This window comes from Phymastichus coffea, unplaced genomic scaffold, assembly GCF_024137745.1.
Source record: "Phymastichus coffea isolate CEN01 unplaced genomic scaffold, Cenicafe_Pcof_1.1 PCOF00068, whole genome shotgun sequence".
Taxonomy (NCBI): domain Eukaryota; kingdom Metazoa; phylum Arthropoda; class Insecta; order Hymenoptera; family Eulophidae; genus Phymastichus; species Phymastichus coffea.
Window position 1 is genome coordinate 474866 of NW_026706879.1, and position 22606 is coordinate 497471.

Below are 22606 nucleotides of genomic sequence, written 5' to 3' on the forward strand. Positions count from 1 at the left end.
TACAAGAAAGAAGTGGAACGAGCGAGACGTAGTTGACATCGCCAAGTGAACAATGCGCACTGAGCGAGGACGGCGATCAAGCGAGACGGCAAAGAAAGAAAAAAAAAGACCGAGCATCCGAGAAGGATTGATAGAAAAAGTTTGGCGTGCGTCGCGGGCGCAATTAATTCGCATAATCCGGAAAGTTAACGAGAGCTTTGCGTCGGCAAGTTGGCGGAGCTGGAGTCGGCTTTCCAATTAACGAGCGGCGCGCGCGCGAGCTTTGATCCTCTGCGACAACAGCGATATTGTTTCTCAACTTTTTCAATCGCGAGACAATCCGAAACGCCTGCCACGGCGTCGACGGCAATGAGACAATGCCATTTTCGGTACGCGCACGCCGAGTGTGGGGCGGGCACGCTCGAGTTAATAGCCGTGTAACGAGCATTTCAGCGAACCAGGTATTATATCATATAAAACATTTGCTGGTATTACGCGAGCTACGTGTACATCCGTAGGCGCAACGAATGCTCGGCGTTTCGTGTAGCGCTCGCTGCCGAATTTTACGCGTCAAATTAGTATGAGCGCATCGAGAGCCGGAGCAGCAGCAGCGGCAGCGGCCGATTTAATTAAAGCTCCGGGCGAGAGAGGCACGTTTATTTCTGCCGGTTGTACGCGATGAAAATTATAAAGCGCCTCGTAATAAGCCTTTCATGGCACTGGCTGCGCGCCGATTAATCGATTGCCGAATCGCTTTTCGCGCAACGCTATACTTTCTAACTGCCATATAAAACTTGAGCTTGCGAGGTTGCAACGGTCGTTTCGTTATCAAGAACCAGACCGAATATATCGATACGACGTCCGATGCGAAGAGCCAGGAGTGACATCGGAAATCGAATCAGCGGAGCGGTACATATGCTTCGCGCGCACGCCACGCGAGCGAACGACAAAACTGGCGCGGAAGCGTGCGGGTCGTCCGACTGATGGAGGAGCACAAAGGCGCAGAAGACGTGCAACAAGGACTGCTACTCTCACTGCTAGAATTAAGGCACAGCTAGTCGCGAGCTCGAAAGGATTGGGGTCGCCGATCGGGCGAACGGGACAGCACTGCTCCTCGGGCCCACCGTCGGCCGCGTTGCTCTCGTCGCCGATTGAGCACCTTCTTCCTTTACCGTTCATCGTCGCGTGACATCTGCGAAGCGCAAATAAATCGAGTGTAAACTTTGATAGTCTATAAAAGTTTTTGAATTGATAATGACGATGACGAAGCAAGCTTGCAAGGGCAGACGACGAGCTTTGACGGGTCCGCAGCCTGCTCGCGTATCGCGCGGAGCTGCGCGCGCCACGAGCGCACCGTCGGCGTGACCCCGTGGAAGCTTACCTCGCTGTCCACGCACGTCACCTCGACGGGGAAGGGAGGTTTTCGAGTTGACCTTCGGGCGTAGGCCTCGGAAAAATCAGCGACAGTGGCGCCAAGAGGGAAACGCTGGCGGCTTTGTCTCGGACTCGACTGACACGTCTTTTCCCGATGCTTCGTCATCGGTAGCTCAATCAATGGCATCGCGCGCAAATGCAGTCAAGCGCCTCGCTGATTCGGCAGCTCGTGTGCGCTAGCCGGCGGGTGGCGTATAGGCGAGCGAGCGAAGCGTCCGATTCCCATTAACGAGCGATTGACCGTGCGTCCGCGTGCACGCGGATCCTACGTCGAGCGCACGTGGATCGGAGGTGGCCGCGCGCGACGCCGAGCGACGATGGCTTCGTCAACGCGCGAACCACTGCCCCCGCTTTTGCCGAGTGATCCGCTTCGTCGCGCTCGTGCGTCCGACGCGGCGGGCATCGGCTTCCCAATGGCGACCACCTCGCTGCACGACAACGACTGCACTCGCGGGGTGAACGGAAAAGAGGGCGGCACGCGAGTGGGGGCAGCAGGCCGCGGGTCGTTTCCCCGGCGGGAAATTGGGCGTCGTTATAAATTACATCTCGTCGCAGACGAGCACGGCGCTCGTACGTCGCCGAGGTTTATGCTGCCTCGTGATATAACGAAGGCGGCGGCGCTACTCGCGAGCTTATTACAGCAGGCACTAAATTCAACGAGCGAGCGCCGCGCGGGCTTTTGAAAAATTCACAAAGTTGAATTCGTTCGTGTGTGGCGAATGCCTCGCTCTGGTTTATGAGCATATTTATTATGCCAAATGCACCCACTGTTATAAAGAGGTCGAGCTCGTTATTCGTCACGGCGACTGGGTTGTTTGGTTTTCCTTTTAACGAAGCCTCGTAGCGTAAATCGTAGAGAACTTTGCACAAGTCATTCCACTGGGCGTCATTTATTATGCGATTCGAGTTAATGAGTCGTGCTTTAAAAATCAGTTTGATCGACGCGTCCGCATCGAAAAGTAATCACCAAGCGAGAGAGAGAGAGAGAGAGAGAGAGAGAGAGAGAGCAACTCATTCGGAAATGCTGTGGCTTTGATGTAGCGTGCTTCTCTTCATCAAACATCTCGGCAAATGAAGCTCGCGCGCTCGTCCACCGATCGAGAGCGAGGGAGAAAAGAGCGCCGGCATTTTAAACGTCCGAGCAAACATCGATGCATAATCGAGCGCCATAACGAGAGAAATATTCTGCACCTCGATTGCAAATAATGCAGCAGCATTTTCCCTTTTTAATCCCTGGCTGTTTTGGTGTCTGCGGGCTAGGCTGCGGCGCACGCATATGTACAATAAATATGAGAGGCTCTCGTTCCCGGATTACCATTACCTCTCGGCAGCGTTGTCGTGCTGCGGCGACAGATATTTCGCTGCGCATATATGCCCTGGCTGTGTTTTCGTACCGCGCGAGCACTTTTTTTTTACATTATCACTATTATCACCGCAGAGATTATTTTTATCCGTGGCGATGAATTATTTATTGCTGCGGCCATTGTGCACGCACTTTGTTGTTCTGTGCCCTCGAACGGGAACGCAATAGAATCAAATTTGCGGTCGAGGCTTAAATTCTGCGCAGTAGATACACTGATTGATCAAAGACGGGAACGAGAAACCGAAATAAGAGTTTAGCGTCCTCCATTAAGCAGTCAAGCTGCGCGACGAGCAAATTGTCTGATTGTCATTATAGACGACGCAACAGATGCTCAAAAAAAAAAAAAAAAATAGTCCAAAGCGCTCTAAAAGCAAATAACGATAAGTCAAAGCACAGAGAGACGAGAAGAAAGAGATCCGTAAATCCCCTCGTTTATATTCAAAAATATGGGCGACGCTAGCATTTAAATATTCTAATCGGGCGCGCACACAGTCTCGGCGCCGCTTGTGTTTGTTTTGTCGAAAGGTAAGGTTGCGCGAGAGCTCTTCGGGCAACGAGGAGCGACCCTCGACTCTCGGCTTTTCTAACGCGCTTGGAGATATCGCTCGGGCCTTCCTGTTCTTTGCTCTCGTTATTGCCGCCGAGACGCAATTCGCGCGCTCGCGCTTACGCAACTCCCTCGCGCGAGGCTCTCGGCGCGTGCTTCGCAGCTGCGGCAGTCGCGTCGGCCAAGGGGCTGGCGCGCCCGAACGAGCCGCTCTCGGAGAGGAAATCGACGCCTTCGTCGGAGGCCGCGCGAGGGCAAATAATTGCCGCGGGTGTCGTCGGCGGCGCGATCGCGCGTAATCCGCTGATCGACCGCGGCGCGCGCTCCGATCCGCGCCCCTGGCATTTTTCACTCTTGCGCCGCGGTCCTTTCGAGCTTTCGCGCGTCCCCGGCGCGCGGGAGATGAGGGCCTTTGATTTTTCGCTCTCGTTAGCTAGCGCGCTGCCGCGAGCTCCGCGCCCTCCGCCTCCTTGGGTTCTTTATGGAGATTCTCCATTCTCGCGCTTGCTCGAACAGCCTCGCTCCCTTTTGTCCGCTTTTGCTTGTACCTCGACGGCCGATTTTACTTATTTCAACATATTATTGGCGACTTTAGCGATCGATGCCGACCTCGAGTACCAACACTACTGCTCATATCAACAGCACGTCGAATGTTAATTTATTCACGATCGTGAAAATCAGTAGAGACAGTCAACGCCAAAGAAAAGATGCCTTGGAGTGACAAAAGCCATCGTTCACAATTCAGCAGGAATATTTATCGTTGTAGTCCCAAAACGCGTCACTGGCATTGCCTCATCCAGACGTACGTACAAATTATCGACCACCGTTTCGGTCGAACCCATTGTCACGTCAGCTTGAAGAACCACGAAAATAAAGCGATCAGATCGCGAGGCGGCTAAAGGAAATCATACACGCGACGGGCAAAAATTGGAGCGCGACCGGCGCTCGCAAGCGATGCAAATCGATTCGGAAGGAATCTCCAATTCGTTGCTCGTCCTAGCCGTGGGAAAGATGAACTTTCTAATGGCGTATTTTTTCCGACGTGCCAGCCTGCCTATCGATCTCGTTTAGCGTCCTTACGAGCGCGCCGTGCGATACCGCTTGCACCTGATGCGCGCTGCACGCCCGTGATTCGCGATAGACGCACACAACACCGTCGCGTGTTTTTTCAGCTTTCTCGCCAGACCGACGCTCTGTAATTTCATCGTTGACGAACGAGCGCTGCGGCGCGATGCTGTTTCGTGAACGAGAGGCAAATAGCGTTTGAAAAGCACGTGCAGCTGATATTGGTTGCCGATCTCGTTACTGTTACGAGTTGAGCGAACCGAATGTCTTTGCGCGGAGACGACAATTCTATCTCTCGTGAGAAATTCGCGTCTACCGCTACGGTTCCGCCTTCGCGTGAAAATTACATGCACGGCTCGTGCCCGAATAAGGAAATTGTCGAGGAAAGGAAAAAACCGAGCGAAAACGTAAATGTGTCCGGCCACTACCTCTAACATTCGCAGCGTTGCGCGAAACATTTTTAGGCGCCGCGTGCAAATTAAAACGGAGTCGCGCAGTAAGAAAAAGTAGACGGACGATTTTCCAGCTCGCCGAGTACCAGCTGAGCGGCAAAAAGTCCGTGCTCCGCGCGAAGACACTCTCCTTTTTAGTTTCCTCTTTATTCGTCGTCGCTTATATTTTCCGCGCGCGACCCCTCGATTCGCATTTCCTCGTCGTGGCAAATGAAGCTGCGCTTCATTCTTTCCTTTTCTCCTTTTTTCTCTTTTTCCTCGTGCGACAGTGAATATGTTGTATTCCCATTGTCCTCGCTGTAGCAAAACGAACGCGATAAGTTTGCAGTACGACAAAATGCTTTGTTCGCAAAAACAAATATTTGCTTTGCTTCCAACGCGTGCAGTTCTTCAATAGTTTCCTTTCCAAAACTACAATACATTTAGATAAATTATTTGATTCACCAGAACTTTTATTTAATATATACTCTCTCGGGAGGATGACTCTCACAAAATCAACCAACAAATTCAAGAACCATTATCATCGATCAACATTTTTTCTTCAAACTGTAACAATGAGATTTTATGTCTCACTTGATCGGTATTAAGCGGTATACTATACTCGTAGATGGACATCTTGCGCACCAAATTTCCACCTAAGATCGCTTATGAGCGCCCCTTAATCCCCTTCGAGAGGTTTTAAAAGCAATGAGAGCCTAGCGTTAGAGGTAGAAGGAATTGAGACTCGCTGTCTTTGACAAGTACGTGGTGTGTGACGACGATAGTTCGAGAAGATTCTCCAGCAAGAGTCGTGAGGAGATCTACCGGCTACTTCAAGCATATACACGCGTACGCAGATATCTTGCAATTATCAACTACGACAGCGACCTTGAATCTGCGAGTCCACCGCAGATTTTGAGGAAAAATTAAGAGGAATTCAACTACTTCGCTTTAAATTTTCGAGGATTACTCTACCAACGGCAGATTATTGCACGATAATATACAAAAATCGTGTAAGACGCACTTTTTCTAATAAGAAAAATCGCAAATTAGAAAGAGTTTAGTAAAACCAAGTTGGCCTTTGACGATAGTAATAATTACGATTACCGTTTAAACTAGAATCATTAATTGTATCGAAGTATTGAAAAATTGTAAGCGTGATCGCGTAAACTTTAAACCTATTTAATAAAATTGACAATTATTAATAATAATCAATTTAATTTGTTATTGCCACGATCTTGTTCCTGAGCTCTTGGTCGTTTGCCTTTTCATATAAGCTCTACCGACATTTAAATAAGATGTTTGCGCTGGCCATTTAATAGAAGTCCAGCATAATATTTACGTTATGTCTTTATTATATATATAAAATTTTACAAAACTAAAATTTTTAGAAACTACGTCAAGTATCTTGCGACGAACCCTCGACTGAAAAATTGAGCTATGACGAATAATCTTGCATGTTAGGGTCTCTTTCAATCGGAACATCTAGTAAGTTAAAGTTAAGTCAATGAACTCATTTCATTATTTTATGAAAAAACAAATGGAGCTTCTTCAACGAATATTATTGTTGTTCAAAATCTGTCTCTGTAGATGTTTTTATTTCAAACTTTATTAGCTTTACAAATTTTTATTGGTAATTGCTAACTGAAGTAAGCAAGTGAAATTGAAATCAAATCGTTTCTTAAATATCAATAATATTTTCGACTAAATCAATCAATTGAAACTATGGTAACACGACTCTTTTAGAACCATATCTTCTCGTTCTATCGATGTATGTATTCCTCGGACACACGCACAGTTTGTTAAAAACAAAAAATCAGGACGAATACAGAACGTTGTTCGTGCTTTCCGGCGAACTTATAAATAAAACCTTAAAGCGCTCGCAGCTCGCGTAAAGGTGCCACTTGAGAATCGTATCGCACAGTGGTCTTCGTGACTGCGAGGAGATTGGAATCCAGCTCGCGTGCGATGCTAATTGTCCTAATAAACGACACTGCACATCGTCCAAAAAGTAAAAAGAACAGAAGAGCGAATGAGAGGGATCACGCCATTGCGAATCCGTTATCGCGCGCCGCGCGCGCATTTCGAATTAATGGCCTTTTTCGCGGCACGATTGCCCTTCCTCTTCGCCGCTTCTCGTTTCACGAGAATGGCTTTGTCATTATGGCCGTTCTATTTTGCGCGACGCCGAAGCGATATGATTCGAAGCGATCGTCGAGCTGGCGCAAGAGCAAAAAGGAGAGAAAAAAAAAAACAAAAAAAAGACGAGAGTAATTATCTCTCGCGCGTGCGGCGCGCGATAGTTGGCGAGTTTTCGGCGGGGCGCTCGCTCCTTTTTGCTCGCGGGCAAAACACATCCCTCGCGCGACATTCGCGCGACAAGCCGCGCGCGGACGATAGGACGCGGACCGACTGCCGTGTAACGCGCAAGTTCTGCGCCCGTCGAAGCCCTCGGCTTTCCGGATTTACGGGCAGCCCCCGAGCCAGCCAGAACCGAGGCGTGCGGCCGCGTAAACATATTGCCGCGTCACGCTTTACTCGCCAGCTGCCGTGGCTCGTTCGCATTTCGGATAGGGATGATTTTGCGCGCGATTGTCGCCCGCTTAATTGTCCTGCGCTGATATGAGCTGACCGCGGAGACGATCGTGCCGCTGCGCGAGATTTACTGCTCTCAGTTGATTTCCCAAGTTTTGCTGCGCTTATGTGGTCTGCGAAGGCTGATGGCACGAGTATGGATCGTCTTTCTCGTCTTTTTGTGTTTCACGCTTCCGATATATCGTTGAACATACGGTTGCGTACTTCTAAAAGTAGCAGCGTATACTTGTTTCGAAGTATCTTGTAACGCTAGATTTTCAAAATAAAAATCTTTTTAAAAATTCTTTTTGCCACATTAAATCCGCTGTTTCAAATTTTCAAAATTTGACGTCAGATGTTCGATCACCGATGCCCAAAGTCTTCATAATCACTTTCACGCTCAGAGTTGGTGTTGCAGAAAAATGTGTGCCGCTCAACGTATTAATTACGAAGCTTTATCGTGGCTATGAGTTTCAGTAAAATCTTTATTTCTTGACATAAAATAGTATCGAGTGATCGTGCGAGTTATCACCAGTTTCATCCAAATAATGTAAAATTCACGCGAAGATTCTCGATCTGCGATGCATAAAAACGGTGTAGTTGGTTATGAACCCAAAAAGAAACAAAGGACAGGGTTGAGTTTAACAGCTCCGAGTGATCAGATCAGTGGGCGCGTGCGTTCGGCATTAAATTTACGGACCTCATACCTTTTTTTTCTACTCGACACGATCGCGGATAAAGGAAAAGAGACAGCGACCTCGCGCCCCTATTGGCACATTCGCACTCTACAACGCTTCACGCGAGCAGATCCGGTATAATTTCTTGCAGCGTTGCGCTCAGCACGCGTTGTATATGGCAGTGACCCTCGTAAATTCTATGCCGGCGCGGTCAAGCGACAATTCGGAAATGTCCGTGCATTTTGAGATTTAATGGTTTATCTACCACCCCCTGCCATCCTCGCTGCGCCCCGTTTTTAGTGCGGAGCACATTTCCTTTCTCAAGATTTTCACAGGAAAACAGAAGCACAACGACGACGAATCGAAAATGCAAGCCTCGAGCGGAAAACACAAGCAAGGAGTCAGTTTACGGGTAACAATATTTCCCGCGCGCAAACAGCAATGGGCAATCCGACGAATTGATAGGGACATCCGCGCGGGCGCCGCAGCTGTGCGGCCTTTGGCTCGTCCGATAAGCTTGTACGCGGCGCGCGCGTATACATGTGTGCAGCATCGCGTCCCTTTCGGAATAATCGCACGCGCCGTTTAGCGCGCAGTCATTGCCGTTCGCCCCACAGGGAGTTCGACGTCCGCACGCCTACATACATATATATATATATATATATATATATATATATATATATATATATATATATATATATATATAAGCGATAAGGCAGTGCCGCAATAAGAGCCAATGACGAGCGGGCCTAAGGCGTTTGTTTTACTTTTATTGACCCGTTAGTCTTTCCTCTTCGCCGAGGAGAGGGGGGGGGGGGGTCGCGAGCTTTTCACTGCCAGTGCTTTCTTTCTCGTCCAATTCACGGTGTTTGAAAGGCTGCTCGACGAGACGTTCGGTTTAATGTAAAAATGAAAATGGGTTTGGGGTTTACAGCTATCTATCCTGAGGGAAAGCCATCTTTCAGTGGGAGCTTTCAAGAAGCAATATATGTGTATATATCGCTCGAAGCGGCGAGAACAAACTCAGTTCGAGAGAGCGCAGGCTAACAATTCAAACAATCCGAGTTACCGCTGCCGTTGCGGCTTTTAGTAAGCTAATTCAACCGCACGAGATGCTTCTCTCTCTCAGTCTCTCGAGCCAATAAATATGTAGGCGACGATACACGTACACACACGCGCACACATCGGCGAGCATCGTTTACGGTTCGTGCGCGTAGGCTGGCGGCAGCTATAAACTTGTGACCGTAAATTGAACCTTGTCCTCTGCAGCTGCTTCAACGAAAATTCGTACACGTGTGCAGCGATCAGTTGCAATGCTATACCTGCATGCCCGACCTCTCGACGATTATCTCACCGAGTTTGCGCTCTGCCGCTGCGCTTTGCATTGATTTTCGTATCTGGCTTCATAGCCGTTCTTAAAAGCCAATCGTTCAACTGTACTTCGTTATGAATTGTTGCAGATGGAGATCGTAACACTCGAGGTTTCCTGCTTTTTCGCGTTGGACCGATTGATTTTTCGTTTTCCAGATGTGGAATCGAATTCGATGCGAATTTCAATATTTATTATGAATTTAAGCGACCGTGCTTAACGCCGTTTTCCGGTTTTGAAAGACAGGCTTAGAAAACTTCTCGCGTTGTGCACGGAAAGAAACTGCAATAAGTTTGCTGTTGTATACGTCTTTTTAATTTACAATTTACTTTACCGAGGTCCATAGCAAGAAAATAAATCACTACTAAGTGGTTGACAAAGAAATCTCTCGACTGCGCGAAGCCAAAGAAAAGGGTTGAGCGTTAGAAAACGTTGGAAGCTATATACACTATATTCTCGGCGATAAAGACGGCCATTTTTCTTCTCGTCGAAGTCGAGTCAGCGATTGCCTTTGCGATTAGCCGAATTCACTTTACCACTGTTAGCTCCTTGGGGAATTGCGAGCTTCGCTCCATAAGATCCAATGCCTATTGCATGCCCGCTGAGACTTGACGGGCATTTCAAACGATTAAAAAGGGATGTGTCTCGCGGGCGATTTGTTGAAACAATTTCATATTTTGAAAAGACTACTCCAAGTGGAAGAGGATTATACTCGTAAAACACCCGAAAACTTTCGCGGCGCGCTGAAAAGTTGTAAGACTCATCAGAAACAATTTCGAATGCGCAACTTTCTCTCGAGTTTATGCAAATTTTTCAACCTCGCGGCCGAACGACACTTGATGAACATTTTCCCTTTTTTTCTTTCTTTTTTTCTTCGCGCTCAGGGAAACTCTCACTCGACGAAATTTTCCCGACAATCGCTCCTATAAACTTTTCAGTCACCGCGTCAAAATTAGCGGAAAACTCCCTGACTGGAGTGCTTTCAATTTTTTTTTCGTTTGCGTGCGAGTGATAATGTAAAAGCTTCCCTCAGCGTGCACGCCTGCTTCATTTATGAAGAGGGTGAATGGCGATGGCAGCTTCTTTTTCCGTTTTTTCTCTTTTCTCCTTCACGCTTTCGTAGCTATTATTAATTCATGTTTGTTTCTTGGGATCGGCCTGAGATTGGCTTTTGAACTTGCGTAATTGCTTTTTCATTGCCTTGCTCGCCTTCCAAAGTTTCCTCAACGTTCAATTTTTCACTCATTCCAGCTAATCGCATTGCGATTTGCGCGGCCCGATGTATTTCATCGTCTAGCTCTGATTAATCCAACTTTACCGCGAGTTCAGCTCGTGAAATGCTTTTTAATCGTTCGGAAATAAGCAGAACAACAGTCGCCGGGTATTTCCCCAATCGAAGAGCAGTAAATGAACGAAGTCGCACGAATCCTTGGGCAAACGAATAACCCGGTGAAAAGCTATGGTGTGAAAAGCCGAGAACGAGATTCGAGCCGGAAGGAAAAGCAGAAACGCGAGCGCGTCGCGCAGCCAGGAGCCAATGAAGTGGAAGGAAACAACATTGAAATCCATACATGTGCCTCGAGGAGGGCGCAAGGCACATTTAAAAGTTGCAGAGAGAGAGAGAGAGAGCCCGAGAGCCGTGCGCACTGGCCGCCGGATTAGATTAGACTTTATTGGCGGGGCGAGTCTCCCTCGCCCGCTGCCGCGGAGATAACAACTTGCCCGAGAGAGGAGCTTTCTTCGCGAGTTTTCGGATCGCGCCGCTTGTTTACGGCTACGAGAGTACAGCCGCAACTCTCGGTTTTCGCCGGGTAATCCGGACGTGTCTTTTTCTCTCTCTTTCTTTCTTTCGACGCTGCACGCGACGCGATAATATTCGTCGAAGAGCGCCGTGCGTCGGCGAACTTGTATAATAATTTCACGACGGGGCTTTACGGCCGGCTTAAAAGTCACTCTGAAACGCTTGAATAAATGATGCCGAGGACTCGAGGCAACAGGCAAAAATTTATTTCCGCGTCCGCATCGGCTCGAGAGGAGTCTTGCCTCGAGTCGGAAGACGAATCGAACAATTTCGAGATTTCTCAACGCTCCCATTTGACTTTCCGAGGCTCCTCGGCCAAAGCCTCGCGGACTCGCTAATTTCTCGCTTTTACTTTTCTTTTCTCTCGTCGAAAGCCACGTTAAAAATGAATTTCTGCCCTCGCGCGGCGCGGACCTTTAGCATCGCGTCGGTGGCAGAGGTACACTAGTGTGTGGCTTGAGGCCAGCCCCTCGAGACTCTCGCTCTCTCTCTCTCAAAGCGCGTGATTTACGTTTCCACGAGGGACTGGCTGACTTTCCAGCGTTTTTGTTTTTTATTTTGTCGACCGCAGCGCGCGTCTTAATCAGCCAAAGGCACGCGCGCCGCGCCAGCGATGACGTGGCCGCCGGCTCGCTCGCTAATTTACGACGCTCAATTGCTCCATTACCACGAATATATTTCAAGCGGCATTGTACTGTTACGTCAAATTAGAGGACAAGTTTTACATTTGATATGCATCTTTGTAGATCCAACATGCAGATACTCCGCTCGAGGGGGGAACTCGATGCGGGTATACGTACCGTGGCGCGAGGCTCTGACTTGAAGCGTACCCTCGCTCTGAATGAACTCCTTGCCGTTGTTCGCTCGACACGCGTAAAATCCTCGATCGTTCGCGTCCAAGCGCACGATCTTCAGGCGGCTGCCGGCTATGTTCTTCGCCGCGTGCTTGTGATTCTGCAAACGAGTCGATTCGCGCGATTATTCGCTTTGGCCGAGCAGCAGTTACGCCGCGGGCGACGCCTCTCACCTGATAATTGATTTTCTTGATGATAATCCTGTTGGACTCCTCTTTGATTAGCGCCTCGTTCTTGAACCAGCGAATCTTGTTTGGTGGCGGGTTGCCGACTATCTCGCATCTCATGTGCACCACGCTTCCGGCGTCTTTGGTCAAATTCGCTAGGGCTCGCGTGAACTTCAACGTGCCGGCCTTGTCCGCCGGCGCCTCATCGTCCGTGCTGAAATCAGATTATTCGAGTATTTTTTAAGGATCTTCCCACGAGTTTTCATTCGACGAGTCTCTTTTTTTTCTTCAATTTAATCATCGATAACTTGAATTTCATTTGCACGTGGAAATTTTTTCGCACTAGACTGCCACTTCGCCAGCACGAGGTAAATAAAAAAAAAGAAAAATTAATGCGCGAACGTTTTGTCCCACGTCTGACGAGCAGACGCTGCCATGTACGCGATAACCCGGGTAGCTTTACCAAGTTAATCCGATATTCGCGATACCTGACGATTCGCAGTTCGATCGTCGGTCCTCGACTGCTCACTTGGGCTCTTCCGTCCGAATGCCCGCCCGCTTTTACTTTACCCGTTTAGGACGAATTTTTCGCGTGTCGTATTTGAGGTCCTCAAAGTCGTCATCGACTCGCCGAGCCCGAATATTCGACTTTGAAAAAAGAAAGAATGGCTGTAGTTAACGACAAATCTAACGGGTATCTTTCTTAAAAAATAGTAGACGAAACGCATCAAGGTGTATCGAGATAAAATAAAAAAGAGGACTACGGAGAGATTAAAACTGTTCCATCTCTTGCGCGCACTACGCGTATATATACGTATAAAGTCGAATAATGGCCTCCACTTAGCGCGTGTAAAATATGCAAGAGAGAGGAAGAGAGAGAGAGAGAGAGAGAGAGAGAGAGAGAGAGAGAGAGAGAGAGAGAGAGAGAGAGAGAGAGAGAGAGAGAGAGAGAGAGAGAGAGCCGCTTGCAAAGTCCCTCGAGGGCGTCACGAAGACAGATGCGCCAGCAACGACAAAAAATAACAATACGAGCGACGCGTGATTATCGGCACTACTGACGGAAGTTACGCGGCTATCGGAGAATTTCAGCGCCTTCGGGAAGTTCCACGTACCTATCTTGATATTAATTTGAAAGACACGCCGGTCGCAACTATTAATTTCGCAGTTTGATTGAAGGCTTCGAAGCTGTTATCGCGTGATTTTGTCGGTCTGTAACAACGCGAATTCCACAAAGGATGAGCGTAAAGTATCAGACATGAAATCCTCTTGACGCGTCAATTTTGTTCTTGTTTTCTTTTTTCTCTTTTTGTAAGCTGACCCACATAAATGATTACAAAGTGCGCGCGCGCTGCTGGTAATGGCCATTAGTAGCCGTAGTTGGCAGCCGTGCGAGCGCAAACAAGAGTATCCACCGCACATCCGCTACACACGAGTGTGGCGATGGTGGCGAGGCGCATACATTTCGCGAGGGGTGCCTTCGACAAAGGGACAAGCAGCGTGTGTGCGTGCTTGTCGGAGGTGAGCCGCGGTAATCAACGTGTTTGCCCGCTACCTCTCTTGGCCAATTAACGGGAATACCAAAGAAACATTCAGAAAATCGCTAATTGACGGATCAGCGAAGATCGAAGGTGATTGGATATTGGAAATGCCGAGCGCCAGCAGACATCAATTAAGTGGCTACATTCCCGCAGCACTGTACGCATTTGAATCTTACGTGATTGCACTGTCGCGTTGTGTGATAATACACTGGAATTACCATGGGTATACAGCCCAGTACATCTAGCTTTCGCATACATTATGATGTGCGAGTTGCTAGGTGTTAGGCGGTATATGCTGCGCTGCACGTGCGACATATTAACGCCAGGCATCAAGCCGTGGGAATTAATATCAATATCATAATATTAATGTGGAAAACTGAGATACCGTCGAGTTAGACGATCCTCTATCGACTGACAATTCTCATCGTCAATAGTTTCGCTTCAACTTCGAATGTATAGTTCTCTACTTTTCTTTTCTCGATAAGCGCTATCAAAAGTCTTTAATCTACGGCTTCACTTATTTCAATTACCAATCTCAGTACGTAAAGGTATCTGCAATCTCTACGTAAGCACTACGAGATTGATATTAATTCCCACAGTGTTTGTGTCTGCCCTTATTGTATCGTGGATTGATCGTTGGCTCACCTTTCAAAGCCATCAATCCCGCAACTTGACCTAAACACGAGCGATCTTAACATTTGTGAATACGGCCAAGCAATGATTCTCGTGAGAAAGAAAAAGAAAAAAAAAACCGACCGGCTATTAATAAGTTAAAATGAGACGCTCGCGGCGCTTAATTAGCGCAACGCAATAGGTAAGGAAGGGGAGATCGGATCAAGTTGGATGCACGCAACATCGGCAGTATAATCAGAGCAGAAGCCGAGAGAGGGGCCGACGCTGTGCACGTAACTAACCTCGGCGCTTATCGAATGCAAATCGCGTGCGTAAGGTTCGGCATTCGTACGGACTTGAGACCTGGGATGACTTCTCGTCCACGAGAGCGTTGTCGCTCGTCAATCATTCACGAAGCTCGGGGATGCGGATCGCTCGTCTCTGATTGTCAGGTCAATGCGAATTCGTGTAACTATGATTCGCAATCATTGACATATAATTGGAGAATTCGTCGATGTGAAGATGGGACCGATGATATTAAATTTGATTCGAGTTAACGATTAATTAATGTGCATCGGGATTAAAACGCTGTTTATTAATAATCTGTACATCGGCAAAATATGGTGATACCCGCGGTGTAACGAAGGCTTACTATCGCGATTGGAAGCTCCGGCGGTTCCGTTGAGCGAAAAAAGGGAGGCGAAGCGTGCAACCGGCGTCGGCCAAGGAAAAATTTAATTACCGAGTGCTGGCGACGCAATTAAAACTTGGCTTTCAGCGGCGGCACGAGAGTGAAAGAGAGAATGGGTCCCGCCGCGAAGGAACGGCAGAAGAATTCCGGTAATACAAAGTACACGTATACGTTCGGGAGGCTTGCTCAATTATTCAAATCGCCACTGCGGCTCCGCTAGCGGGCTACATAGCCTGCTCCGCCTCTGCCCGTGAAAGACGACGCGAGTCGATCGGGCTATTGTCTGGACCGCGCGTAAGCGCGAAATTGGCTGTCGGACGGTCGAAATTTCGGATAAAAGCTCCCCCGGCCGCGAGCATCTGCCTCGTGAGTCCCGGCGTCGGCGGAAAAAAATTAAGTGGCGAGCCGGGGGCGCGCGCGCGTCCGCAGATCCGAGACAGATTTTTCATCGAGTGCGCCGGGCGGCGGACGCGGCGAAAAAGAAAACAAGAGGAAAGCCGCGGTGAAAAATGGAAAGGCGAGCTCTCCTCTGTCCGTCGCGAAAAGCAATAAACGAGCTGGAACGAGTCGCCGTGTCAGCTGGCTTCCAATGAGCTTGGCACGTATAGTCGCGGCTTTATAAAATTTTCAGTGGCGTTGCCGGCTATTGGTTTTCGCTGTACGATCGCAACCCAATCCTTTTCATTATTTCGGGCTATTAATAGAGCTTCGATCGCCGCTGGCGGCCAATGGGAAACGGGCAAGTGCACAGTTCGATAAAAGTGGTCAAATTGAATTACTTTCCGTCGTCGTCGAGAGAGAGAGAGAGAGAGAGAGAGAGAGAGAGAGAGAGAGAGAGAGAGAGAGAGAAAGAGAGAGAGAGCTACGCTTATTCCACGTGTTGCGACCTTCAAAGCGAGATATCACATTACAATGGATATTATACCAAATTGAATCGAGCTTCGTTTGTCTTGTTCGTCGTCGTCGATGAAATTAATTTTGGAATATTGAAAAAGCTTTGAGTGATCCGAACTGATTGTCCGTTCGTCCAACTCGATCCGAAAAGAGTAGTTTAGAGTACGATCGCGAGCTTCGGCCTGTCGGGTGACTCAGACGGCATTAATCAGCGAAAGCGTCGTGCGTACATCAGGTAACATCGCCTCCTTCGACGAACACGCTCACGGGGTTTCCCCGGCTGGCTGCTCCTGGTACACTCTCAGTGAGTCATCGAAGCGCGCTTGCAACAAACTTTTCCCGCCGCGTCTGCGACCCCATCGCGCTCCGAGAAAACGAAACCTGCGCTCGCTCTCGCGTCCGATCAGTAATTTCGCGCGGCGCGCGGCAAGCTCGCAGGAGATTATTTACCTCGCATTGACAGTTGAGACAGCGCTAGAAGACCAAGATTTAAGATCGAAGATAGAGAGAGAGAGAGAGATAGAGAGAGAGAATGTCCGATGAAAGTCTCTCCAAATAAATAATACCTGGCGCTGGCTCTTCTTTCCGCAAGATATTCAAGGGCGGGAAGGACGAGCACGTCTTTCTCCTGCGTTCATTCGCGGCGCGACCCCGTGTCGTGGCACAGAGCGTCGGGAATCAATTAATGCCGCACCAGTGGCTGACTCGATATTCCAGCGGCGAGAATTCCAAGGGAGAGCTTGCGAAATCGAAGCTGCTTAGGCGCGTCGAGGGCTCTTTGAAGTTTCGGTAAACGCGCCCTCGATACTGTACCTGTAGCCTTAGCTCGCATAACTGATAGCTCGCGCGAGGCGTTCCGCGTCGAAGTCTAAAACCGACGTCGTGCGGTCAGGGTGTGCGGCGCAGATCAAAGTTTGACGTTCGCGATTCGTTGCAATTTCATGAAGCTCTCGTAAGTATTTCACTTGGGATTCGAGCGCGTCTCTTCTTCTCTGCTCATTGTGAACGACGAGTCGCATTGTTTACTTTTCCAGTAACAGTCGAACTATGATATTTAAAGATCAAAACGTAAAAGCAAAAAAAGAACCATCTACGAAATGAAAAAGAAACAACATAACAAAGGAATATATATAGTCGGTATGGCTTGCGTGGTACTTTCCGTCACACGTAGCGCCACGGCAATTGATTTCTCGTCTTATGACGTTCGCGGCCGCTAATATCCGCGACGAGAAGGAACGAGACATGTCTACCCACGTGCTCACCTTGGGCCCCCACGTATGAAACATAATTTACGATCGATTGCTTGGCGCTTAGAATATCTATCCATCTATTGTGGGAATGAGTTTTTTACTCTTCGACTCGTGACTTGCAACTTTTAAACGTTGAGCTTTTCCGTCTGCTCGTTCTTTTTCGGTGCTTCGCGAGCGGGCACTCACTTGATTGACTGTGCTTGGACACGTATCTCAACAATGATTTTCGAAATATTTTCGTGGAAATTTCGTTAGCTGTATTTTTAGATGACGACAGATTTTCGGCGTGGGGCAGGTATCTTTTTTTCTCATTTTTTTACGTTGAAAAAAAACTGTCAGTTCGATCTCTAGAGAGAAAACTGATATTTGGAAAGAATGATGTTTGGTGCGTTCGTATTTTTAGAATCTATCGTTAATATTGCAGTTTATGTCACGGTAATTTTATTCAAATGGATTGCTTATGTAGAGCAATTTTTTGTTTATATAACATCAACAAAATTGGTCAAAAAAAAACGAACAACCAAAGATAACAGTTTTGCAATTCAACAACTCCATACAAATTGTTGTGAGTAAATGCAGTATGCTCGGACATTACCATGAAAGCATTTGACGTTTCTAAACGCAAAAACGCTTGAAAAAAAGAATAAAAAACAGAAACGTGACTCGAAGTGATTTATCGATCAATTAGCAATGGAAATAAAAATAAAAAGAAGAAGCCGAGATTGAGTCAGCGCGACGCGCAGGAGTTTGAAGAATCGGAGCAACCGCAGGGAAAACAATCACGGTGTCTGCGCGTCGTCAAGCCAATGAATTACAAACGAGAACCGGCGGGGAGAGCCTCGACGGCGCACAAAGCAAAGTAGGCCAACGTGCCCTCGGCGAAAGAGACGCGGGCGCCGCGCGCGCCAGCAGAACCCGAGGAGCATCAATATTAATGGGCCCGTGCAGTTTGCGTTTAGACCGGAATAATGCATGTCTGGCGTATGCGCGTCTCCGCGCCGCTCGAGCGAGCGAGCTTTTCTTTGGCATCTCCTTCGCTGTAGGATATACGCACACCAATGTATGTATCTGTTCGCGTGCGCCTCGGACTCTACATCTCGAGCATTGGATCTCGCTCTTTGTTTTCGGTGCCCGACGCGCCAAGAGATATCGCTTTCGATGGTGTGCATATAGCGCGATGACTCGACGGCTTTTCTTTTCGATCGTTTTACGTCGAGCTATTGCGGCCAATCGATGCCCTACATGGAAGAACGAGCAATTTTCTATTTCTTCGGTAACTATTTGGCTTGTTTGCTTCTCACGACGACTGCTCCGTAGATCGGAGGCTAAAACGCTGATCGCGACGATGGGGGATCGTAGCGAGGACAAAGGGAACGAGCGTCTGCATAATAATTAGAGCATGCGCGCGGGGACAAGAGAGCAAAAGAAAGAAACTCCACCGCGACAATCAAGTTCGATTTGTCCACGCGCGCACCTATTGTTTCGGTCGCTCCATCTCGATTCCCGTTTAAATTAGCTTTCCCCTTTACTATAGCGTGCGGCGCGCAAAAAAAAGAACGAATTCAATTTTAATCACGCGACCACGTGATATCGTTATAAACGCAAGGAAGGCTAGACAGAGAGACAGAGAGACAGAGAGAGAGAGAGAGAGAGAGAGAGAGAGAGCGAGATTGAGAGAGAAAATATACGCGAAATTGGAATAGAGGAAGCCGGTGCAGAGAGAGAGAGAGAGAGAGAGAGTCGATGGAAAATAATCAAAGAAATAAAGAGGCCAATCGCGTCGCTGGAGGATCGCAAGTTGAATTAAATCTCTGGTTAAACAAATGATCCGCTATCTAGCTGTAAAATTTCAAAGAGGGGGCAGAGAGAAAAAAAAACATCAACAAAGGGTAGGGGGGAGAACAAAGAGAGCTTGCGCGCGGGAAAGTGGCATTATTAACTTTCGAATCCGAAGCAATCGCGCCTCGTTTCCTTATTAAGCCCCGCGGCACCCCTCCCGAGTTTTTTTTTTTCTGCTCGCGTTCGCTTTGGATTGAATAGACGCCGCGCGCGCTGTTTGCGCTGCCGAGCTCGCGCCACGTTCGCCGTTCTTCCGTTTGTTTGCGAGGACGCGCGGGTTCGCGAAACGGCGACTCGATGGGAAGACACCCGGCGCGCACATTTTCCGGATAATCGAAACAAAAGAACGAAAAGAAAAGTAAAAGCAACGAATTCCCATGCGAAGAATCCAAGCGTCGGCGCGCGTCAACGCTTTCGAGACTGCGTGATTTCGCGGAATTCGTAAATTGCTCGGCTTCTTCATTAGCGTCATAGTTATACATCGACGTAGAGGAGGATGGGCGGAGGTAGGCGGAACGAGGACTCGTCGTCGCCAGCGCGTCAATCTGAATAACCCTCAGCTGCTGCGGGCCAATATTCAATATCTGAGAGCCCACATTCCTTGAGATAAACTAATTATTTGCCTCGCGCGAATTGGAGGCAGAAGACAAGGAAATAATTACCGTTCTTGCTTGTCAGAAGTTTCATATAGAGTTTCGTTACTACACTAAGGATTCGTTATTAGTGTTTGAGTTCAGCCTTCGACAACTCCAATTCAAATAATGCGTAATTTTGGCATCAATAAATGTTTCGCGCCAGGTGATGTCGTCATAAACGAATCTAATCCGCATCGCGAGCTCTGATTGCGATTCAAAGTGGAAATCTTAATATTGATCAAATGAACGACTTACTCGTTCGAAGCGGCGTCGAAGACGTCGTTGTAATCTTCGTCGGTGTAATCTTGAACGCTTGGATCTAAATCTTCAGCCTCGTCGACGACACCAGCAGCTGAAACCAAAATCATCGTATTTTGTTATCGTCTTATTGGCACGAGTCAAGTCGAAACATAATGAAATTACAATAAGTCATATTTGTAATTGCGTAACCAGTAAATCACACATTAGACATACGAGAACGCATTACCGGGCAAAATGCCATGAAAAATAGCCATCGCATTTTCTCCCGGCATTTTCTTTTTCCTCTTCGCAGTACTCGAGATTGAATAAAATTCTAATAAATCGCGGCCTCTTTGTCAAACGAGCTCGCATTAAAGAACCTCGTAACCCCCGTACAGCTTGCAGAGCCAAGCGTGGCGGAATCAGTTTTTTCCTTTTATTTTTACGACGGCGAGAGACGGCGACGCGTATCTTGAATTCGCGCCCACGCGTCCCGGACATTTGGCGCGTCTTGGGTCGTTAGAGATCTCACTTTCGTGGCACGAAATGCTCCTTGTTAGACTGGCGCGAATATGCTCCCATGAAAAATGCTTTTTCTCGTCGATAGTTACTTTCGATCGATTGGATTTTATGTCATGCTCGATCGATCAATAACGCATAGAAATAAAAATTATTGTCAATTGTCAGACGCTTAGAAAAACGCCGGACAAATCAAAATCATAAATTCTTTTTTGCGCAACAGAAAACTGTTGTTCGGTTGAGGAATGTTTTTCGTAAAACGAGTGCGATGCGCCAAATTGAAGCAGCCGCTCTTGAATCGAAGGACTGTAAAAATCTCTAAAGAACAACGATTTTATTTTTCCTGTGATCAGTAGTGCCAAGTAGTCAACCAGCAATCTGCTCAGCCACTTATGCGATTAGAATAGCTAATTGTCAATTAAAAATGATGACGGTCTTGCGTAACGTTGTAAATGCTTACGTTATAAGGATTACGTTAGGATAACTGCACGCTGCTCCTTTGATAAATATGACATCCTTGTTATTTTGATCCTAGTTAGACTCCAGTTAGAGCAAAGGACGAAATCGATCAACAAATTCAGTCTACTCGCGGTTCGAGGACTCCGATCACCGAGCGTTGCTTAAAAATCGACTCGAACAAAAATTGAATATACTGGCTTGTCGACGCGTTACATCGTCGTCGACAAAGCGCTGGTTCAGACCGAGGACACGTGCACAGGCGCAATCCAGCGGCTTTGGCGCGAGCTAAAATTACATTGTATCCATGTTCCTCTTCATACAATCTTTAGGCAGACGAAAATTAATCATACCCGGGCGAATCCCTAGCCTCTCGCGTTGCCTAATACCTTGGCGCGTGTATATACCTAACTGCATGTGTACAGCTTGCATTCGTTTATGATAATCCGAGCCGAGCGCTTCAAAGGCCCTTTGATTTATGCGTAGCCGCGTTCACGTGTGTGAAAGGATTCGCCTACGCCGCTCGCTGCCTGTTTACTTACTAAACACCAATTATTATGCATTAAAGAGGGTAAATACGTAATTGAATGTCTATACTTTGTCACCGAAGCCAGTGGCGCTTCGTCTCTCTCTCTCTCTCTCTCTCTATAAGGTTCGCTGCCTGTAAATGGTTGCCTTTGAACAATTAATAGCAACTGGTCTGATACGGATATATTACACCACTGTAATTTACGTTATAGTCAAATATCGTATGAAACATCCGGTAATGATTTATTACCTAGCAACGATGAATTCGATGAAAGAAACTTTGATCGCGTAGTAGTCATCTGTCGGCTGTAATAATTTTATCGAAAAGTTCACTCTCTCCAACACAAAAACCACAACTTTGTATCATTGGTAAAGTATATTTCGTATAAACACTCGATTAATACTTTGAGAAGTTGCCACATAGGTATTTGAAGCTAGCAGGTCTAGCCGATAAAAGAGGTGTTGAAAACCAACGCGCCAGCTCCTAAAAGGATCTCGCGTGTAAACAAGCTCATGCTTCATCGTCGCAACTTCGACAAGGCACTTTGCCGCGTCGGGATATATCGGATTAGGGATTTAGCAATCGACGATCGACTTATACGTCCCGCGTAAAGAATTGGCTTGTTTTGCATAAAACAGCGCTAAATTCATATCGAAGGGCGCGCGCGAGGCCTCCCCGAACGCCGTTGGCTCGGCTAACGCAGACTAACGAGGTTGCCGTCGGAACTTTCTCGCGCCCACGATTTTCATTTCCTATTTCGTTTTTTCTTTTTCTCTTCGCGCCTACCAGCTTGCCAGATTTTCGCGGAAACGAAAACTTTTCGATGATTTATCGTTGAACTTTATTACCGCGGACTTAATATCGCGATCATTGCTTCAAATCAGATAAGTGCTGGAGGCGTGCGATGCATAAATCAATTTTCACGGTTTTAATCGCGATTTGATAGCGCTATAAAAGTACCGTACAAGTTCGAAAGCGGAAAGAACTCAATAAAGGTAAAGCCACTTTCGACATTCTTTATTTCAACTTTTCATCCGCGGCGCTACTTACGCATGCGTATTTTTGGCAGAGTCAGCCGATCGTCGTCGCGCCAAGAGCGTCGAGATAGAAGAAATTTCGCGGGGGTGGAGAAAAAGTTTTTT

General features: G+C 47.6%; 1 protein-coding gene across 2 annotated transcripts in view; it reads right to left on the reverse strand.

Moving 5' to 3' along the window:
• The window catches only part of LOC131667615 (tyrosine-protein kinase transmembrane receptor Ror), a 226913-nt gene that overhangs the window by 32051 nt on the left and 172256 nt on the right, over positions 1-22606 (reverse strand). Inside the window, exons 2-4 of one of the 2 annotated variants that reach the window (XM_058941142.1) lie at positions 19976-20072; positions 12268-12475; positions 12041-12194 (exon numbers count right to left, since the gene is read on the reverse strand). In XM_058941142.1, the coding sequence (XP_058797125.1) occupies positions 12041-12194; positions 12268-12475; positions 19976-20072 (459 nt within the window). Of the gene's footprint in view, positions 1-12028; positions 12195-12267; positions 12476-19975; positions 20073-22606 lie in introns of both variants that reach the window. The other variant, XM_058941143.1, reaches the window with a different exon arrangement.